Consider the following 20,104-nt stretch of genomic DNA (forward strand, 5'->3'; position numbering starts at 1 on the left):
CTCACACTGCAGAGCCCTCACACTGCAGAGCCCTCACACTGCAGAGCAGAGCCGACACACTGCTCACAAGACATTACCCCCGTCACAAGCTCACTGAGCAAGTGTGCTGCTAGCACCGGGTCCTTCTCCTCTCCCACAATTAATGTCTTTGTGGGGGCCCACAGGAATAGCCACCACTGGTTTTGTATGTTCATTTTGAGTGTGTAACCTTGCCCTAGAATTCCCTATGTAGACCAGGCTGGCCCCAAACTCACAGAGATTCTCCAGTCTCTACCTTCTGAGTGCTGGGACTAAAGGTCTGCACCACCACACCTAGCTCTTTCTTTTGTTGACATTTATTTCTTTGGGGAGACATAGACACGCCTCAGCCTGTGAGTGGAGGTCAGGGGACAACTCTCCAGGGTATGTTCTCTCCTTCCACCATGTGGGTGACCAGAATTGAACTCAGGACTTCAGGCTTGGTGGCAATACACAGACAAACACACACACACACACAGATACACATGCAGATACATGCAGATACATACACAGGCACACAAAGACACAGACATATACAGACAGACACACAGAGATACACACACAAGGACACAGACATATACACATAGACACAGACAGACAGACACACAAACACACAGATACACATAGGCACACACAGATACATGCAGATGCATACACAGACACACACAGGCACACAGATACACACACACAAAGACATAGACATATACACACAAACACAGGCAGGCAGACACACACACACAGAGATACGCACAGACACACACTACACTCACTACCCCTTTTCTTTCTTCTTTGAGACAGGATCTTGCCATGCGTCTGTAGTTACCCCTGAAATCATGCCAGGCCTCCTGCCTCAGTTTCAAGAGTGCTGGGGTCACAGGGGTGTCCTGCTGTATCCCAGTGATACAGTCATCTGATACTGTCCACCTCCTATAGTTGTCCCCCCGTACCCCCCCCCCATGGACCAGTACCGGGTGAATTTGGTCACTAAATTTCCAACTTAGATTCAATCCCTAGAAGCCATAACTGCTCAGACTAGATCGAAAAGATGGGGCTCGGGACAGTGGGGTTCGTCCATGCGCGGGGTGACTTCCCGCAGCTGGCCCGGCAAGGTGGAGAGATCTTTATAAAGCCAAGAAGCCCAGCCAGACCCTGGCAAACGTTACTGGGACAACATGAGGCCTGGCAAAGGCTGGGTGCCCCTCCTACCCGGTTGACCCCCTACCCTGGGCTATTTGCCACCTCAGAGAAGGGTTGGTGCCCTGCAGGGAGAGGCTTGCTAATGGACTACAGGCCTAGAGGACTACCCTCAGCCCTCGGGGAGAGCGGGCAATCCCAGGGACCTCAGGCAGCTTAAAGCTTCCCTGCCAGGCTTTTTGAGGCCCCTCCGGGCTGGGAAGGGCTGTGGAAGTTGGCAGGGCCTCTTTCCTCCTCGCTAACTCAGCAGCTGAGGCTTTTTCTTTTTTTTTCTTTTCTTTCTTTCTTTCTTTTTTTTTTTTCTTCTTCGCCCGCCTGGACCGCTGCTGAACTGGATAAATAAGCAGGAGCGTCCAACGTCAACGAAACAGGAGCTCGCTCCGGGCTCAGCGGCACAAAAGCCGCTTTGAGCAGCGGCGGGCGCCTCCCGCCCGGCCGTCGGGGCTCCCCCAGCCCAGCCAGGCTGCACTTGGCCTTCGTGCTCGCCCCCGCCTTTTCCCAGCAGCGCCCCCAGCCCCGCTCGGGATCCCGCCTGCCCCCAGCAGGGTCTGGTTCTTGTCCCGGTGCGAGAAGGCGCTCGCCCCTTTAAAAGCTTCCCTTGGCTCTCTGTTGCCCTAGAGAGATCCCCGAGTCCTGGCTGGGGGCCTCGGCTTTACCCGACCAATGTGTCCTCAAAGACGATGCTTTTCTCTCTCTCCCTCCCCCTCCTCTTTCACTCTTCCTCCCCCTTTTCTCTTCCTCTTCCCCTCTCCTCATCTTGGTCTTTCTTCTTTTTTGGAGTTTCAGACAGGATCTCATGAAGCCCCGGCTGATCTCAAATTCCCTATGCAGCACAGGATGACTTAAGTTCGTGATCCTCCTGCCTCAGCCTCCCAAGTGCTGGAATTGGTTGTACACCAACACTGTGCATCTTGAACACCCTTCTCTTTCCTCTCCGTGATTTCCCCTGAAGGTTGAGATCCAGCCAGGCAGGATGTATCACTTCTCTGCTTCCTCATCACCATCTGGACCATCTCTCTGTGACTGCGCCTTACCTCTTCACAAGTGAAGTGAAGGCTGTGAACTGCAGGGGGTGCAAAGGAGTCCTAGCCTGGCGCCGAGTAAGTGCTCAGTTAAAAGTCTCCTGTTGAAAAGCGAGCTATTGGTCACATGCTTTTAATCCCAGCACCCAGGAGGCAGCGGCAGGAGGATTTCTGAGTTCGGGGCCAGCCTGGTCTATAGAGCTAGTTGCAGGGCAACCAGGGCTACTCAGACACTGTGTGTGGGGGGGGTGCGGGGAGACAGAGAGAGAGAGAGAGAGAGAGAGAGGGAGAGAGAGGAAAATCAAGCCACTTAGCGGCAGAAGTCTTTAATTCTAGAGTTTGAGGCCAGACAGAGTCAGGGTACACAAGGAAACCCTATCTCCGAACAAACAAATAAATAAAATAAGTCTTTTTTAAAAAATCATATTATTGAGTCAGCAAGTATGGCTCAGTAGATAAAGGCACTCACCACCGACCTGACTTGAATTTGATCTCCCGGTCCCTTATGGTGGAAGGAGAGAACTGATTCACATGTTAGGTGACTCACATGGGTCGCCCTCCGACCTCCACCCTCTCCCCCTGGCATGTGCACCCAAAACACAGACAGACAGACTAATTAAATGTCGAGGGCTGTAGAGGTAGAAAAATTTCATCACCCAAACCCCTAATGTGGAAGGAAAGAACTGACCCCTGCAAGATGGCCTCTGGCCTCCACGCATGCGCGGTGTGCCTGTTTGCACACACACAAAAGCACGTTCCATACTTGTATGGAAGTGTTCTATGAAACCACCATTATGTAATTACATATATCATTGATCTACGCTAATAAGACATCAACAAACAGAGCCAAGTATGGTGTCATACACCTTTAATCCCAGCACTAAGACACAGAGGCGGGCAGATCTCTATGAGTTCAAGACCAGCCTGGTCTACCTAAGTGAGTTCCAGGTCAGCCAGTGTCAACCAGTGAGACACTGTGTGATAGTTTGAATAGGTTTGGCCCCCATTGCCTGCGTTTGAAAGCCTGGCCCAAGGAGAGCGGCACTATTAGGAGGCGTGGCCTTGTTGGAGGAAGTGTGTTGCTTTGTAGGCAGGCTTTGAGGTCTCAGTGCTCAAGCTCCACCCAGTATGGAATTCCAGAGCCTCCTCCTTGAGTCCTTCCCCTTCTGCTGCCTGAGGATTCAGCTGTAGAACTCGGGGCTCCTCCAGCACCATGCCTGCCTGGATGCTGCCATGCTTCCTGCCATGATGATAATGGACTGAACCTCTGAACCTGTAAGCCAGCCCCAGTTAAATGCTGTCCTTTATAAGAGTTGCCTTGGTCATAGTGTCTCTTCACAGCAATGAAACTCTAACTAAGACACCCTGTCTCAAAAAACAACCAACTAAAACCCAAAACTTTAAAAGAAAAATAGATTTGCCACTTATGGTATAACACCAATAATGTCCCTCAATAAGGTTCACACTTAGGTGGTGAGGTCAACATGGGGGAACAAAAGGAAGGAAGGAAGGAGGGAAGGAAGGAAGGAAAGAAGGAAGAAAGGAAGGACAGAAGGAAAGAAGGAAAGAAGGAAAGAAGGAAAGAAGGAAATAAAAGAAAAGAAAAAGGAAAAAAATAAGCTGATGGCAGCCCTTAATCTCCTGATCCTCTGGCTTCCAGTCCAAAAGATTTTGATGACAGGCCTCTACCACCATACGTGTCTTTGGATTTAGCCTTTTATTAACTGTGTAACCTAGGCTGACCTTGAACTCATGACAAATCTCCTGCTTCCCCAAATGCTGGGATTACAAGTATGTGCCACCATGCCTGGCTTCTATTTTATTTTGAGATGAGGGTCTTACTGTGTAACCCTGGCTTTTGGGAATTCACTATGTAGACCAGGCTGGTTTCAACTTACACTGATCTGCCTTCTTCTGCCTTTGAGTGCTGGGATCAAAGGTGTGTGCCAGCACACTCAGCATGCCCAGATTTTAAGGAAATGTTTCTTTCAGGGCATAGTGATGCACACCTCTAATCCCAGAACTCAGGGGGGCAGAGCCAGGTGGATCTCTGAGAGTTTGAGGCCAGCCTGATCTACACAGCAAGTTCCAAGGACAGCCAGGGCTACAAAAGGAAATCCTCATCTTGATAAACAAGAAGAAAAAGGAGGAGGAGGAGGAAGAGGAAGAAGAGGAGGAAGAGGAGGAAGAAAAAAGAGAAAGAAAGAAAAGAAATGTTTCTTGGGGCTGGAGATGGCTCAGCAGCTAAAAGCATGTGCTCTTCTCTCAGAGGATGTGAGTTTCCTTCCCAACACCCATGTCAAACACCTCTCAACCACCTGTAACTCCAACAACTCCTGGGTGTCTGACATCTTCTTCTGTCCTCTGAAGTCCCCAGATCTCATGTGCACAGACCTCTCCCTACACAGGTACACACACATAAAATTAATTTTTTTTTGTTTTTTGTTTGTTTGTTTGTTTGTTTGTTTTTTCGAGACAGGGTTTCTCTGTGTAGCCCTGGCTGTCCTGGAACTCACTCTGTAGACCAGGCTGGCCTCGAACTCAGAAATCCGCCTGCCTCTGCCTCCCAAGTGCTGGGATCAAAGGCGTGTGCCACCACTGCCCAGCAGAAATTAATTTTTTTAATAATTAAAAAGATGCTTTTTTAGGGCTCAATAAAGGTGCTTGCTGCCAAGCATGATGACCTGAGTTCTATCCCCAGAGGACACACAGTGGAGGAGAGACCCAACCCCTAGGTTGTCCTTTGACCTTCACAGGTCAAAGGCCTACACACTGTGGCAAGAATATGTCCCCCTCCCCCAAATAAGTACATATGACAGATTTTAAAAATACTTCTAGCATTTCTTTTAGACAGTTTTGCTGTGTAGACTGGGCTTACCTCTGCTGGGAGCAAAGGTGTATGCTATCACCTTTTTTTCGTTTGTGTGGTGTGCGTGTGTGGTGTGTGTGTGTGTTGTTGCGGGAGGGGAGTGTTGTTGTGTGTGTGTATGTTGCCGGGCACCTAGAGGTCAGTGGACAACCTTGGGTTTGAGTCAGGGCTCTGTTGTAGTCTATTGTCTGTAAACCAGGGTTGCTGGCCTACTGACCTACATTTGCTCTCGGGATTGCAGCCGGCTACCACGTCTGGCTTCAAATGGGTCTGGAGACTTGAACTCCTCACACTCTTTACACTTACTGGGCACTGTTTTACCCACTGAGCTGTCTCCCCAGCCCTCTTGAAGCATTTTTAATGTCCCTTCTCTTTCACACGTTCTTTTAACACAATAGGCGCCTACTCCAGGCCAGGCGCCAAAGCCTTGTAGGGCATGGCACGGTGCCTTCCTCCTGAAGCCCCCAGGTTTTGTAGGGGAATCAGGGTCTGGAGCACTTAGCTGCACTCTGCAGTGGGGTGTCGGGTCGGAGGCATCCTGATGGAGGCTAATCAGAACTGAGGTGGAGCCTGGGGGAGGGGCTTATCCTTGAAGGGAGGGAGGTTACAATGCAAGAGAGGCCTAGGGGAAGGTTGGTGTGGAGAGGGTGGGAACTCAGGACAGAAGGCTGTTCCTTCCCACAGCGGGCCCCTAGCCAAGGCCCCTAGGAAGGCTGGCATCTTCCAGGGAGGTGGAGCTTCGAAGGGCTCCCAGTGGGGGTGGGCATTGATGGTGACCTCCTTCCGTCTCTGCCCTTCACATCGGCTCCCTTTCAGTGTGTGCCTGGGGTATTGTTCCTCTTTTGTAAAGAGGGGGATCGGGTAACAAAGCCGGGTGGGTGGGCAGGCAGCCCAAGGGGCCTCTTCTCTTCTCTCCCCCAGCAGCATCTGCACTGAGGGGTAGGCACACATACACCTCTGGCTTCCCAGGATCTAGCTGTTGCCATAGTGACAGGCAGGCCTTGCATCCCACTGGCCCTTGGAGCGCCCTCCCCACTATGGCTACCAGAGTTAGGGGCCCCCAACTCTTTTGCATCCTGGAGTGGGAGGCAGGGACATACAAAATAGGACTCCCAGGCTAGTCTCTGCTTCCTAGCTGGCTTTGAAGAAAGGGACAACTTTCCTCAAAGAGAGCCCCAGTCATCTGGACAGATGATCAGGAAGCAAGGCTAAGCCTTGAGATCAGAAGTAAGTGATCCCTGACCCGGGTGTCTGGTATGGCTGTTAGTGTTCTGCAAAAAGGAAGAGAAAGATAGACAGAAGGGTCAGAGAATGGCTAAGGACACTGGGGGACCCAAAGCAGAGCCTGTCCCTAGGAGGTGATGGTTATGTCTACTGTCAGTCTACTGTGATCCATGGAATAAGAGAAAGGTCTTGGAGTGTTAAAAAAAAAAAAACCCTTAAAGAATGGAGAAGTGACAGTAGTTTGGAGGGGGGGCTGGGGGCAGGAAAAAGGATATAAAGGGAGGGAGGCGTAACTCTCAGAGATCTTGTCTCCTTGACGGAAGTGGGATCAACAGGTGTGTATCACAGCACCTGGCTTTGTGTGTGCTGGAGATCCGAACTCACATCCTCATGCTTGCCCAGACAGTACCGTCCTGCCTAAGCCGTCTATCTCCCCAGCCCCAAGGTCAGGATCTTGCAGCAGGACCTCTGGGGACTCCCAGGGGCTGAGTCTGGCATGCAGGGATGGCTGCATCCTCACAAAGCCTCTTCTCTCCAGTCTTTTCAGGGGAGGAGGGGCTGGGTGCATGCCAGTGACACATATGTTTTTCTTTGTCTCTGCAGAGCTGCAGCTTGGCTCTCAGGGAGCTGAGAGACTGGGAAATGACCGCCCCATTTTCTCACTGCGGGCCGTCAGTGCTGTCCCAGCTCCTTCCTGAATCCCAGCTCTAAATATAGCGGGAGGGTATTGGTCAAGCCGGGAACACTTGGGCATCTGCCTTTCCACGTGTGTGTGTGTGTGTGTGTGTGTGTGTGTGTGTGTGTGTGTGTGTAACAGGCAACTTCAAGCAGGGAAGCAATATGCCAGCCAGCCTCGACACCTAGGAGGTATGTGAGTCTGAGAATATAGCTTTCCCTTCAGACTTGTACCATAGACACAGGCTTTTCTGTAGGGCCACAGTAAGGTCTGAAAGTGTCACTGTGAAATGCCGGCTCAGGCACTTGGGTGGTGGAAGCCGGACAGTGAGAAGTCCATTGTCATCCTTTGATACATAAGAGTGTGAGGCCAGCTTGGACAACGTGAAACAGTCTGGGAAACAAACAAAGGGGGAGTTTGAGACATGGATCAGGAATTGAGAGCTCTTCCAGAGGACCTAGGTTCAATTCCTGGCATCCACATGGAGGTTCACAGCTCCAGTTCCAAAGCCTTCTTCGGGCCTCCGAGGGTACCAAGCACACACGTGGTGCACATACAGACAGACAGGCAGAACACCCATACATATGAATAAGAAAAATTTAAAACGAAAAACAAAGCAAAACAACAAAACAGACAAATGGAGGAGGCGAGGAGATGGCTCAGTATAAAGGTAGTCATCGCCAGTCATGAGCTGAGTTCAGTGGGCAGGTCCCCTGTGATCGAAGAAGAGTTGACTTCTTCCATTCCTTGCTTGCCTGCAGGTTCATGCGCGTGCATACTTGTGCTTGCATGTCACACACAAACACGCACACATACAAACGGCAGGTGCTGTGCGCTCTCTCTCTCTCTGTCCCTCCCTCCCTCCCTCCCTTCCTCCCTCCCTCCCTCCCCCCCCCTCACACACACACACACACACAGAGGGGGGCAGGATGTGTGTGTGATAGATATAATGAAAACAAAATAAAATCACTAAAACGGTCTGGGCACGTGGCTTAGTTGGTAGCGTGCTTGCCTAGCCTGGGTTCCGTCCCTAGAACGAACAGCATAACAAACTCATGTGGTCACAGCCCTTATGAGGAGGATCAGGAATTCAAGGTGAGCTTGAGGTCAGCCTGGGTTATATGAGACCCTGTCTCAAAAACAGTAAGATCCACAAAAATACCCTGAAGAGAAGACAGGCGAGGGGGAGCAAGCAACTTCCTCCGCCTGGAGCTTGGAGAGTTTGGGACGATCCCCTCCCACCTGGGAAGAAAGGGGCGCACTTGACATTGGGAGGTGTGTTCCCGCGAACTGTCGAGTCTGCAAAGGAAGGGAAAGAAACGAGCAGAAGGGAAGAAGAAGCTGCCCCACAACGTCGCCCACACGCCTCCAGCGTGGCAGAGAGGCGCGGCACCTTTAAAGCGCGACGGGGGCGTGCCCGGAGGGACTGTCCCGCCCCTGGGCGTGTCGTCCCGCTGACCACGCCCCCGGGACTCGGAGCTGCTGCGGCGGCTGGCGGCGGAGACCGCGCCGGCTCTGGCTGGAGTGGCGGCGGCAGCGGCGGCGGCGGCGGCGGCGACGGCGGTGGTAGCGGCTGTTCCTCCGAAGACGCCGCGCACTCCGGGACACACGTGGGCGGCCGAGAGATGGCGCGGGATCCGCGACGTGGCGCGCAGATCCCGGGACGCGGGATGGAGCGGCGCGAGTGAGCCGGGGCGGCCGCGCCGCGGGGCGATGGCCGTGCCACCGCTGCTCCGCGGGGCGCTGCTGCTGTGGCCGCTGCTGGCGACGGGCGGCGCGGCGCTGGAGATCGGCCGCTTCGATCCGGAACGTGGCCGTGGCCCCGCACCGTGCCAAGCGATGGAGATCCCCATGTGCCGGGGCATCGGCTACAACCTGACTCGCATGCCCAACCTACTGGGCCACACGTCGCAGGGCGAGGCGGCCGCGCAGCTGGCCGAGTTCTCGCCCCTAGTGCAGTACGGCTGCCACAGCCACCTGCGCTTCTTCCTCTGCTCGCTCTACGCCCCGATGTGCACCGACCAGGTCTCCACTCCCATCCCCGCCTGCCGGCCCATGTGCGAGCAGGCTCGCCTGCGCTGCGCCCCCATCATGGAGCAATTCAATTTCGGCTGGCCGGACTCACTCGACTGTGCCCGGCTCCCCACGCGCAACGACCCGCACGCGCTCTGCATGGAGGCACCCGAGAACGCTACCGCAGGCCCCACAGAACCCCACAAGGGCCTGGGCATGCTCCCTGTGGCACCTCGGCCCGCGAAGCCACCGGGAGATTCAGCCCCAGGTCCCGGCAGCGGTGGCACCTGCGACAACCCGGAGAAGTTCCAGTACGTGGAGAAGAGTCGCTCGTGCGCTCCGCGCTGCGGGCCGGGCGTCGAGGTGTTCTGGTCTCGGCGCGATAAGGACTTCGCGCTGGTCTGGATGGCTGTGTGGTCGGCGTTGTGTTTCTTCTCCACGGCCTTCACCGTGTTCACTTTCCTGCTGGAGCCTCACCGATTCCAGTACCCAGAGCGCCCGATCATCTTCCTTTCCATGTGCTACAATGTCTATTCCTTGGCCTTCCTGATCAGAGCGGTGGCAGGTGCGCAGAGTGTGGCCTGCGACCAGGAGGCAGGGGCTCTGTATGTGATCCAGGAGGGTCTGGAAAACACAGGCTGCACCCTGGTCTTCCTGTTGCTCTATTATTTCGGGATGGCCAGCTCACTTTGGTGGGTGGTTTTGACTCTCACCTGGTTCCTAGCTGCAGGCAAAAAATGGGGCCACGAGGCCATCGAGGCTCACGGCAGCTACTTCCACATGGCGGCTTGGGGCCTGCCAGCACTCAAGACGATCGTGGTCCTGACGCTGCGCAAGGTGGCCGGGGACGAACTGACTGGGCTCTGCTATGTAGCCAGCATGGACCCGGCAGCCCTCACTGGCTTTGTGTTGGTACCCCTCTCTTGCTACCTGGTACTGGGCACCAGTTTCCTCCTGACCGGTTTTGTAGCTCTCTTCCATATCCGCAAAATCATGAAAACGGGCGGCACCAATACGGAGAAGCTGGAGAAGCTGATGGTCAAAATTGGAGTTTTTTCCATCCTTTACACGGTGCCGGCCACCTGCGTCATTGTCTGCTATGTTTACGAACGCCTCAACATGGACTTCTGGCGTCTTCGGGCCACAGAGCAACCATGTACTGCTGCCACCGTGCCTGGAGGCCGGAGAGACTGCTCGCTGCCAGGGGGCTCGGTGCCCACGGTGGCTGTCTTCATGCTCAAAATCTTCATGTCCTTGGTGGTGGGCATCACCAGTGGAGTCTGGGTATGGAGTTCCAAGACTTTTCAGACTTGGCAAAGCCTATGTTACCGAAAAATGACTGCTGGCCGAGCTCGGGCCAAGGCCTGCCGAACCCCAGGGGGCTATGGCCGGGGTACCCACTGCCACTACAAAGCCCCCACGGTGGTCTTGCACATGACTAAGACAGACCCCTCTCTGGAGAACCCCACACACCTCTAGAACATAGGCTGTGCTATGAGTTATGGTTGCTCCCTCCTGCCCTCCCCCCCCCCTTCAGAGACAGCTGACTAACAGCTGCCCAGCTGTCAAGGTCAGACAAGTGAGACACAGGGGGCTGAAGACTAGGGTGGGGACCCAGTAAAACTCAGGACCTTGTCCTTCCTTCTCATGCAGGGAGTGGGCCTAGTTAAGTCCACAGAGGGTCCCAGGATAAGAAGGGGCAGAAGGGGGCAGGGTCCAGTGCAGAGTTTATTTAATGATGTAATTTATTGTGGCATTTCTCTGGAAGCTGTGACTAGAATAAACCCTCGTGTGGCACTGCTGTGTCCTATCTGGGCTGGAAAGAGGGAAGACAAGACAGGAAACTTCATAAGCAGAGCTGGCGATGAGAGTCCATGAAGTTCATCCTCTGTCTCCCTATAAAGGAGGAAGTTCCTCCGTGGGGTATCAGTGGATTATAGGAGTGTGTGTGTGTGTGTGTGCCTTCCTTCTCACCTGTCTCAAGACTGAGATCCGTGCTTCTGAAATGAAACAAGAACCTTCTCGTGAATACACAGGAAGCCCTGGCTGTGACATGGCTACTTCTAACCTTAACAGTGACATCTAGTCTGTTTGGGGAAACAGGTAAGGCACTCCCACCCCCACCCACTCACACTTTGCTTTAGCAAATGAGGTATGGACTGGCAAGAGAGCTCAGTGGATAAAGGTGCATGCTGCTAAAACTGGGGACTTGAGTTCAGTCCCTGGAACTCACATGGGGGTGGGGACCAACTCACACGCCTCATTATCCATGAAGGTTGCTGAGAGCCGGACCCAAGCTCAGTTGGCAGAGTCCTTGCCTAGCATGTATGAAGCCCTGGATCCATCTCCAGCACGGCTCAAAAGCGGCATGGTGGAGCATGTGTGTAATTCAGATACTTGGGAGGTAGAAGCAGGAAGATCAGGAATTCAAGATCAGGTATCCCGTGGCTACCAGAGACTCTTTGGACAGAAAAATAAAAAAAAAAAAAAAAAAGGGGGGGGGAGTAGGCAGGACAGATGGCTCAGCAGGTAAAGTTGTTTGCTATCGAGTCTAATTTGAGTTCAATCCCTTGATCCCACTAAGTAACTTGAGAGAACCAAAACTATTTTTTAAAGAATTGTTCAGCAACCAAGCGGTGGTGGCTCATGCCTTTAATCCCAGCACTTGGGAGGCAGAGGCAGGAGGATTTCTGAGTTCGAGGTCAGCCTGGTCTACAGAGTAAGTTCCAGGACAGCCAGGACTACACAGAGAAACCCTGTCTAGAAAAACCAAAAAAAAAAAAAAAGAATTGCTCAGCAAGTTAGAAGCCTTGTCTTAAAAAACAAAAACAGCATTAACAACAGCAACAATAAAATCCTTCACTAACAACAAAACAGAATATTAGGTAGTTGGAGCCCCAAGCTATCTCTTCGTGTTTTTGGATGGAAGGGAAAGACAGGGCAGGACTATGCACGTGTCTTGGTACCACAGTCTGGGAGGCAGGGAGCTGTTGAGTTCATGGACAATTGTGTCTCTTTTCACCCACCCCAAACTCCAGAACTTGGGGCACTGACAGCAACTGCAAGAATAAAGCAGGACCACAGAGATGTGCACAGCTGTGCTGGGGCAGTCCCACACGTGTGTGTGTGTGTGGGGGGGAGGGAAAGCACCATGTGCTAGGGAAGCTCAGGCTACTGGGACCTATCCCATCCCTGGCCATTCCTGTGTGGTCATCCTGGTGTAGGTTGTTGATGCCAATCAGGCTGAAGTTGTGTGTGTGTGCGTGCACGCGTGTGCACAGTATATGCTGCATACATGGGCCAGAGAGAATGGCAGGTCTTTCTCAGCTCACTGATCTACATCCAGCCTTCTCTGTGGGCGCTGGCTGTTTCCTCTCAGGTCCTTCCGTTTGGACAGCATGTGCTCCTGCTCACTGTCCCATCTTCCCAGCCACAGGCAAAGATCGTGATCAGTGGGCCTAGATGTATTTTACACATAACCAGCATTTGTGGGTGCAACACCTCCAAGTCTTTATTTTTTTGTATTTTGAGACAGGGTCTCTCTATATAGCCCTGGCTGTCCTGGAACTCAGTATGTTCACTAGCCTCAGACTCAAGAGATCTGCCTGTCTCTACCACCCAAAGGCTGCGAAAGGCACTCACTGTGCTTGGCTAAGAAAGTTTTTTAAAATTTATGAAACCTCAGCCCTCGCTTCATGTCTTTTGCCATCTTGCTGAAGTCAGAGGTAGGAAACACAGAACACCTCTTTGCATGCAGTTATCTCTGGGAATAACTCGTGTATGCAACATGATATGGACTTGGTGCACAGAGTACTACTTTTGCTTTGCTGGGCATGGGACCCAGGGTCAGAAGCATGCTGGACAGGCGGTCCACCACTGAGCCACACCCGCAGGCTTTCCTAGGAAGTTCTATGGAGATGCTCATAGCGCATACTGTGTAAGGGGCATTCACTCGTCCTATGTCTGACCCACAATGCCAAGTAGCCTTGAGTCTCACACAAGGATTCTCTTGCAGGAGAAAGCTTTGATAGCCCACACTGGGAGTGGGAAGGTAATGGGTACCCAGGATTTGCTCAAGGGCCTGTAGTAGGACTTTGGCAGCCAGGTAAATGGAAAGGCAGGGGGCTGTGGTGAGGTGTACATTTAATGGGCAATCAGTGCACCCCTTTCCCTTGGCAGTCAGTAGGTAAGGAAGGGACCAGTACTTGGCTGTCTGTGCAATAGAAACAAGACTTGCTGTTGGCTTCTAGGGAAACTAGGAGGGAAGCAGAGATTAGCAGTGAAGGGCATGCCTCAACACTAACCATTGGCCAGAACTCAGGAGGGCAGACAGGCCATGCCAGCAAGCTTCAGGTACCCAGGTCGTATTCTGTTTTATAGCAGGGGTGTGTCTGGAACAGGCTACGGCCTCTCATGGGGTAGGGTGCACGCTCTCGGCAGGTGCTGTAAAATTCACTGTACTGTTCATGTTTGAAATACCCGGCTCATAGGGCCACACTGCCCACCACTGTCCCAAGAGAAAAAAGAACCATCATAGTTGTCTCTTCTTTATAAACACAAGTACATAATGTTTATTTGAAATTCCAATTTATTACAGGTCTACCCTTTACCGTGGCCCTTCCTCCTTTAAGACAATTTAAAACTCCACCATGTGGTAGATGTCACTGCAGTGGGAACCAGCTTGCTGCTAAAACACCAACACTTAGGGCAGGAAGCAGGGAGGCAGCGGTGCCAGGGGCCAACGGCATGAGTGTTAGTGCTAACCTCAACCAAGCCTGTAGGAGAGAGCGGAAAGGAAGCCTTCCTCAACCACTGGCCTGGGCTAGACCCAGAGCCACAGCAAGGCCGTCCCTCAGCCCTGGGAATGGTGAGCTTCCTGATCTGGTGGACTTCTTTTCCTTTAAACAAGAGCTGAGGGACTCACATTTTCCAAATTTAAAATCAATGGGAAAAAAAAAATTTAAACCCTGTCTTGTACTTTTATCAAAATCTGTCATAAAAGGGAACGCAGACTACAAACTTTTGCCTAAATACAACACGAGGCTAGACTGGCTATGAAGGGCAGAACTGGCCCTCCCCATCCCCTCCAGATGCTGACACCAATTACTGTCCACTCCGCTAAGAAGCCCTCGGAAGGAGCATTAGGTCTGCAGAGAGGGCCCTAGAGGAGCAGGCACCCACACGTAGGTACAGTGCCGCCAGGGCAGAGAGAGGGCTCCAACCCCAGATCCTGCTGCCTGCTGGCCTCTTTGAGGGTAGTAAAGCGAACACGTATCATAGAAACTGTACTGTACATGTGCCAAAGCAAGGTGACAAGTATTTTACAAGATGTTCTTTATACAATATCACTGCGGAGACAAGCAACTTTAATAACTACAAAAGTCAATTTAAAAAATTAAACATTTTAACTTCTTCCTGCTCTTTTTCCGGCTCCCTAAGGGCTTGTCTGGTTTGTGGGTGGGCTGGGCTCCAACACCCCTCTGGCCAGAGCCATCAAAGCCCAGGTCATAGCATGATTGGAAGCAGGACCCCAGTCTATGGGAAGTGCCTTAGTTTGCTTTGTTTTTTTATGAGGCGGGTGAGCTGGGTGAGGGCGGGGAAGGGCAGTCACAATGGAGAGTTCTCAGGAACAGCTCCAGAAATGTCCCTCTACTCTGCCACGATCAACTCAAAGCCCACACTGTCCCAAGATGCTGGTGAATACAGAATTCTGTATGGCACTCGCTGATACTGTCACCTGAGACGGAGGAGGAGGAAGAGACAGTGCGGACATAAAGAAATAGGACTGCGTATAAATATAAATTCAAAAGATCCACACCTCACCCAGCATGGCCAGATGACGCTCCTTCCTACTGTGGGGCACAGCACCCTCTCTGAGAGCAGGGGGCTTGGCACTGCTATAATGAGGCAGGAAGAGGAGGAAGAGGAGGAGAGCAGGGCCGAGCTCACAGAAGCAGCCATGTCTAGGCTTTTCCAGCTCCCAGACCTCAGGGGAGGCCTACCCGGCTGCTAGCTTTTTCATCGGGCTAGTGTGGTGCTCCCCAAGAGCCTAGCTTTGCTTGACAAAGGCCCCATAGGGAGTTGCAGAGACAGCCCAAGCATGGCAGGCATCTCTGGATGCTACAGTCGCTTCCCCTTTAAATTCTCCCAGCTCTCCTGCCTCCCCACACCCCGTGGAGGTCTCCTCCTATCTCCCTCCTCGGCTCCCTCACTAGGGCCCTGCCTCTTTACTTCTTCTGTCTTCGTCCCCTGGACTGTCCAACAGACTCTGAATCACTGTCCCCCTCATCATCAGCGAGCCTGTCAGGAAACTTCCTGCGTTTCCTGCGGACGTAGGGGTGGCCGGGGAGGTGTTTTTGCAGCAGAGCCAGCAGACACTGCTCTGTCTTCTCCATGCAGCTCAGCACGTGGCTGCCACGGCAGTTATAGAGCTCAGCGTTGGCAAACACTTGTTTCAGGTCAGTGAGAAACTCCTGCACAGATCGGTAGTTCCCGCACGAGCACTTGTTCTGTATGGTCTGGAAGTCCATGGGCTGCTCGATCACATCGTAGTAGTCCTCTGCCTCGTCCCGGCTCACAGGCTCCCTGCAGGAGGACACCGACTGAGACACACGCCCGCCTGGCCAGCCAAGCACTAGCCCAGGATGCCTGCAGCCACGATCAAGCCGACCCAGGAGACAAGGTGTGCTCCCTTCTAGGGGCCGTCACCGCCCATTCCCTCACTAAGACCTGTCTCAAAAAGAAGGAGCCAGAGTAGCCCAGGAGGCGGGGCACTCACCGGAAGGGCCAGCTGAAGCGGTACTTCACCAGTTTGTGAAGGATCTCCTCACACTTTTGTAGCTCCAGACTCTGCCTCCTTGAGCTACGCTTGGTCTGAAGTACCTAGCACCAGAGGAAGCAAACAGAGTGCCAGAGGACTTAAAAAGTAGAAGAGTAGACAGGACCCACACGGACAGATGCACATGCACATGCTAAAAAATAATCCCTCTCTGTTAAACCCAGAGGAAGACAGTTCTTCACTTCCTTGGGCATCACAGTTGAGTGACACTAAGTCAGAGACAGTGACTGTTAAGGCGGCAGAGGGGAGGCAGCAGGTGCTTGTCAACAGAACAGAGAGAGGTAGCTGCAGAGGGCTAACTCTGGGAGATGGAGCCAGGATTATGGACAGAAATAAGCAATTGCAGACGGCAGCGCCAACCCCAGCAGCCAGCCTGTGGAGCACCTAAGTATGTTTGGGAAGAAAGCAGGAGTGTGGCACCAGTCCTCAGCTGGCCACAGGAGGAGATGGTTGCAGAGACGGGGGTGGGGCACCACGACTGGGTGGAAGGAACCCAGCAGTAGTAGGAACCTCACACACAGCACTGGCAGCTTTAACGACTGTTCCCCTCCCTAATGGGGAGCCCAAACTGAACTGTAAAGACAAGCCAGATCCTGAGAGCTTCCTTCTGTTCAAGCTTAAGTCAGATCTAAGCTACTGAAGTGAGGCCGCGATCAACAGGAGTGGGGCAATGTCCTAACAACTGTGGCTAAAGCAGCAGTTAGTGACTCTGGCATTGCTGGCATTCCCACAGGGAGGCCCACCCCTCTGGGCCCACCAGAGACACATGGATACTATTTTGAAGTCCCTAACGAGCTGCAGGCTGCTGCTAACTAGGGAGACTGTCTGCAGGCTAGGCAGGATGCCGGGCATAGCTGCTCCACGAGGGCCTGCTGCCTAGTCTGCCCAGAGCCTAGCCATCTGCTGCCTCAGTCCCCGACCCGAGGGGAGGGGGAGGGAGGGAGGCTCCCACCTGTTGCCCTGTGAATTCCCCATGGTGGACTAGAGCCTAAAGAACACAGACTAGAGGAGGCTGAGGGACTCCTACCAGCTCATCCACCTCTGGGCCATCCTTTGGCTGTGACCTTCTAGCAGGATGGGACTTCTTCCCTGGTGGTCGGCCTGGCCTTGCTGCAGAGATGGCATTCTGCTTCCCTCGAATGGTCTTCCGAGGTCTCACTGAAATGAAACATGGGCTCAGAGCAGCAGAGACAGGGTGGGGGGAGAAGCATGGTGTGTGTACGGCAGGGGAGGGGAGAGACTATCCGAGCAAGCAAGCAGCGACTCTCTGCGGCTGCAGAAGGCCAGGTCCCTGCACTTCTATCCTGTCTCCACTTGGTTCAGTTATATTCAGGACAAGGTCATTGCAGGAGTTAACTGTCAAGTAACTCAGTAGGAAACATGTTTGCAATGGCAGTATGGCTCTCCTACAGCCCAGACTTAGCCAAGAGAATGCACACATTTCCGTGTACACGGTAATCTAACTTTGTCCAGTTACCCTGTGCCCTTTACCCAGTGTTTTCAGGGGAAGCACACTCATATAATGGCCCACAACATTCTACAAACCCAAATCAGGACCTGCTTTCTCATGTTTCTGAAAACCAAAATGGTAGGTGAGGACTCTTCCCTAAGAACCCTGCCTAGAATCTCTGAAGAGAATAAACTTGAAGGCATGCAGACTACTCATGTCACTGGGTGGCGACAGGTGCTCAGGACAGGCAAACCAACATTCCTTGGGATGCCCTTGGGAACATTCTCTGCAAGGATTAGCTCAAAGCTTCTCCACTAAACCATTTTCCACGACCTTTCCTCACTAATACCCTGAGTGGGGGGAGATGACATTTGGGTAGAGAATGTGCTCAGAGAGACAGCCACGTGGAGAACCAATGAACGATGCTTCCCATTCTATTTCTGGACCATGCTAACCCTTCAGTGGCTATTTTAAGACTTCCAGCTCCAGACAAGGTTCATGAGGAAGAAGCTGAGGCTCAGGTCCTAGGCCTGAAATTGCACAAGGGAACCAACATTGGTGGCCTGGAAGGCTGAAGGCGCCAAGGGCTCTGAAGTACCAAGTATTTCCTGGATTCATGGGCGACAACCCTAGGAGCCCATCAAGAGAGAACAAATGCCTCTGTGAGCAGAGGTGGGAAGTAGTCACCAGCAGGAAAATAAACACAAACAACACAGGGCTCATCCAGCTGTCTGAGGACAGGATGCACCCATACTACAGATCATTATGAGGAGGCTCTTCATGGCACAGGCTGGCCCTGCACCCATATATACCTAGTGAACTAACAGCCTAGTGTGGTGGCATGTGCCTGCAATCCCACCAACGGGGAGGTATTCCAAGACAGCTTTGGAAATATACCTTCACTCAGAGCATTTAGAAGGCCTAGACAGGCAGCTATCTGTGAAATTTGAGGCCAGAACGACCTACACTGCAAGTTCCAGGAAAGCCATGGATACACGGTGAATTCCTATCTCAAAACAGAGCCTGAGGGGAAAGATGATCATCCAATTGCTGTGCAGAGTGTGAGGGAGAAAGGGAAATTAGGACAAGCACAGAGACCAAAACGCATGGGATGCACCACCATAGTAGGAAACAGCCACACCAAGTACCCGCTTTCTTTTCTCAGCATGGATAATGCTTCAGAGCTGCAAGACCTGTGTGTACATGTACATATGTGCACCTCGAGGTGCTGAGTCCAGATTAGGGTCCTAGATCCCTGGAATTGGAGTTACAGGCAGTTGTGAGCTACCCAACATGTACACTGGGAAGCAAACACTGATCTTATGGTAAGGCAGTATAGATTCTTAAGTGGTAATCCACCTTTCTACCCCAGCCCATCTTGAAAGCCAATATAGACACATGACAGCTCATTTACCCACAGCCCCAAGAGAGAAGAGGAAGACAGCAGAATGGCAAGGGTGAATCTCTCTGGCCAGCCAGGCTTCTCTAGTCAGTTTAGAGACAGAGGCAACTATGCCACACTAGACACTTACACCGCAAGCCAGCCACTTCATAATCTTCCTCTTCCTCCTCCTCTTCTTCCTCCTCTTCCTCTTCACCACTCTCATCACCCTCGCTGTCCTCAGAGGTAGACTCTTCAGTGTAATTCCTGCGGGAAGGAAAAGCCCAGCAGGTTTTAGTTTAGTCCAGGACGGCTTAAGGAGAGCTAAAACCCCCGAGGATCTCTGCAGCACTTCTATTCACAGACCAGAGCGAGCTGACAGGAAGGGGAGACCCTGAGGGTAGGCCAGCAGTGTCTGCTATGCTTCAGCAGCACACCTCCCTGTCCTAAGCCTAAAGAGGTTTAAGGGACACTAACAGAGGAAGGGACCAAGAACAAAATACAACCTCTACTTCCTCTCACAAACAGTATAAAACACTATTACGTTTGTCTCATAAAAGCCAGATAAGGTAACATTTTAGACACCAAAGCTGACCCGACTCTGGCGTGTATTGAGAGGACCGAGAGCCCAGCAGGTGTTACCGTACACCTTGATGGCTCTCTTCCAGGAGCCAAGACAGCCTGCAGATGACCACACAACAAAGCAACTAATGCCAGCTCAGAACAGCTGGTCCAAAACACTACTTCAGAGCAGCACGCTGTGTGTCCCTACAAGGAGACATGGGAATGGAGGTAGAGGGAGAACTAACTCAGCAAGGCTGGTAAGGTGTGGTGTGGAATCAAACAGCTCTGCCCTTTACTAGAGACAGTCCAGTGCCTGTAAGGATGCCCTTTCACAATCTCAAATGTCAATGTAAAAAGCAACCACAGTGAACTAGGAAAATCTTAGGTGCTTTCAAGGTGCTGGTTTGGCTATACTGACACAGGGGTTATCCATGTCCAGATAGACAGCAGGGAAAGGAAAGTAAGCATGGGTAGAAAAGGCAATGATTTGGCTGCAGATATTCAGCAGTGATTGCCTGTAGAAGCAGCTATAAAATAAACAATGAGGTAAATTTAAAGGCAGGAGAAGATGCTATAGCTACCTGAGAATAAAATGTATCAAGGAGCTAGAGAGTTGCCTCAGAATTAAAACAGTGGCAGCTCTTCCGATGGACCCAGGTTTAATTCTTAACACTTTTTTTTTTTTTTGGTTTTTTTTTCGAGACAGGGTTTCTCTGTGTAGCCCTCGCTGTCCTGGAACTCACTCTGTAGTCCAGGCTGGCCTCGAACTCAGAAATCTGCCTGTCTCTGCCTCCCAAGTTCTGGTCAAAGGCGTGCGCGACCACCCGCCCGGCTTAATTCCTAACACTTAATATA

At 52.3% G+C, this 20,104-nt stretch overlaps 2 protein-coding genes across 2 annotated transcripts in view; one reads left to right on the forward strand and one right to left on the reverse strand.

Annotated features, from left to right (window-relative positions):
* The first annotated feature begins 8,484 nt into the window (after nucleotides 1-8,484).
* On the forward strand, nucleotides 8,485-10,813 carry Fzd9 (frizzled class receptor 9). The gene has a single exon (XM_028766192.1). It carries the CDS (start codon nucleotides 8,717-8,719, stop codon nucleotides 10,493-10,495), a length of 1,779 nt encoding a protein of 592 aa, XP_028622025.1. The 5' UTR covers nucleotides 8,485-8,716; the 3' UTR covers nucleotides 10,496-10,813.
* Nucleotides 10,814-13,558: 2,745 nt separating this feature from the next.
* The window catches only part of Baz1b (bromodomain adjacent to zinc finger domain 1B), a 61,690-nt gene continuing 55,144 nt past the window's right edge, over nucleotides 13,559-20,104 (reverse strand). Inside the window, exons 16-19 of the mRNA XM_028765899.1 lie at nucleotides 18,837-18,952; nucleotides 16,882-17,012; nucleotides 15,795-15,898; nucleotides 13,559-15,601 (exon numbers count right to left, since the gene is read on the reverse strand). Of these exons, the coding sequence (XP_028621732.1) occupies nucleotides 15,244-15,601; nucleotides 15,795-15,898; nucleotides 16,882-17,012; nucleotides 18,837-18,952 (709 nt within the window). The 3' untranslated portion in view covers nucleotides 13,559-15,243. The remainder of the gene's footprint in view (nucleotides 15,602-15,794; nucleotides 15,899-16,881; nucleotides 17,013-18,836; nucleotides 18,953-20,104) is intronic.

This window comes from Grammomys surdaster, unplaced genomic scaffold, assembly GCF_004785775.1.
Source record: "Grammomys surdaster isolate TR1022 unplaced genomic scaffold, NIH_TR_1.0 166, whole genome shotgun sequence".
Classification (NCBI taxonomy): Eukaryota; Metazoa; Chordata; class Mammalia; order Rodentia; family Muridae; genus Grammomys; species Grammomys surdaster.

What these genes read in the sequence shown, in the direction of transcription:
- Fzd9 (XM_028766192.1), top strand. Translation starts at nt 8,717, where the DNA reads ATGGCCGTGCCACCGCTGCTCCGCGGGGCGCTGCTGCTGTGGCCGCTG.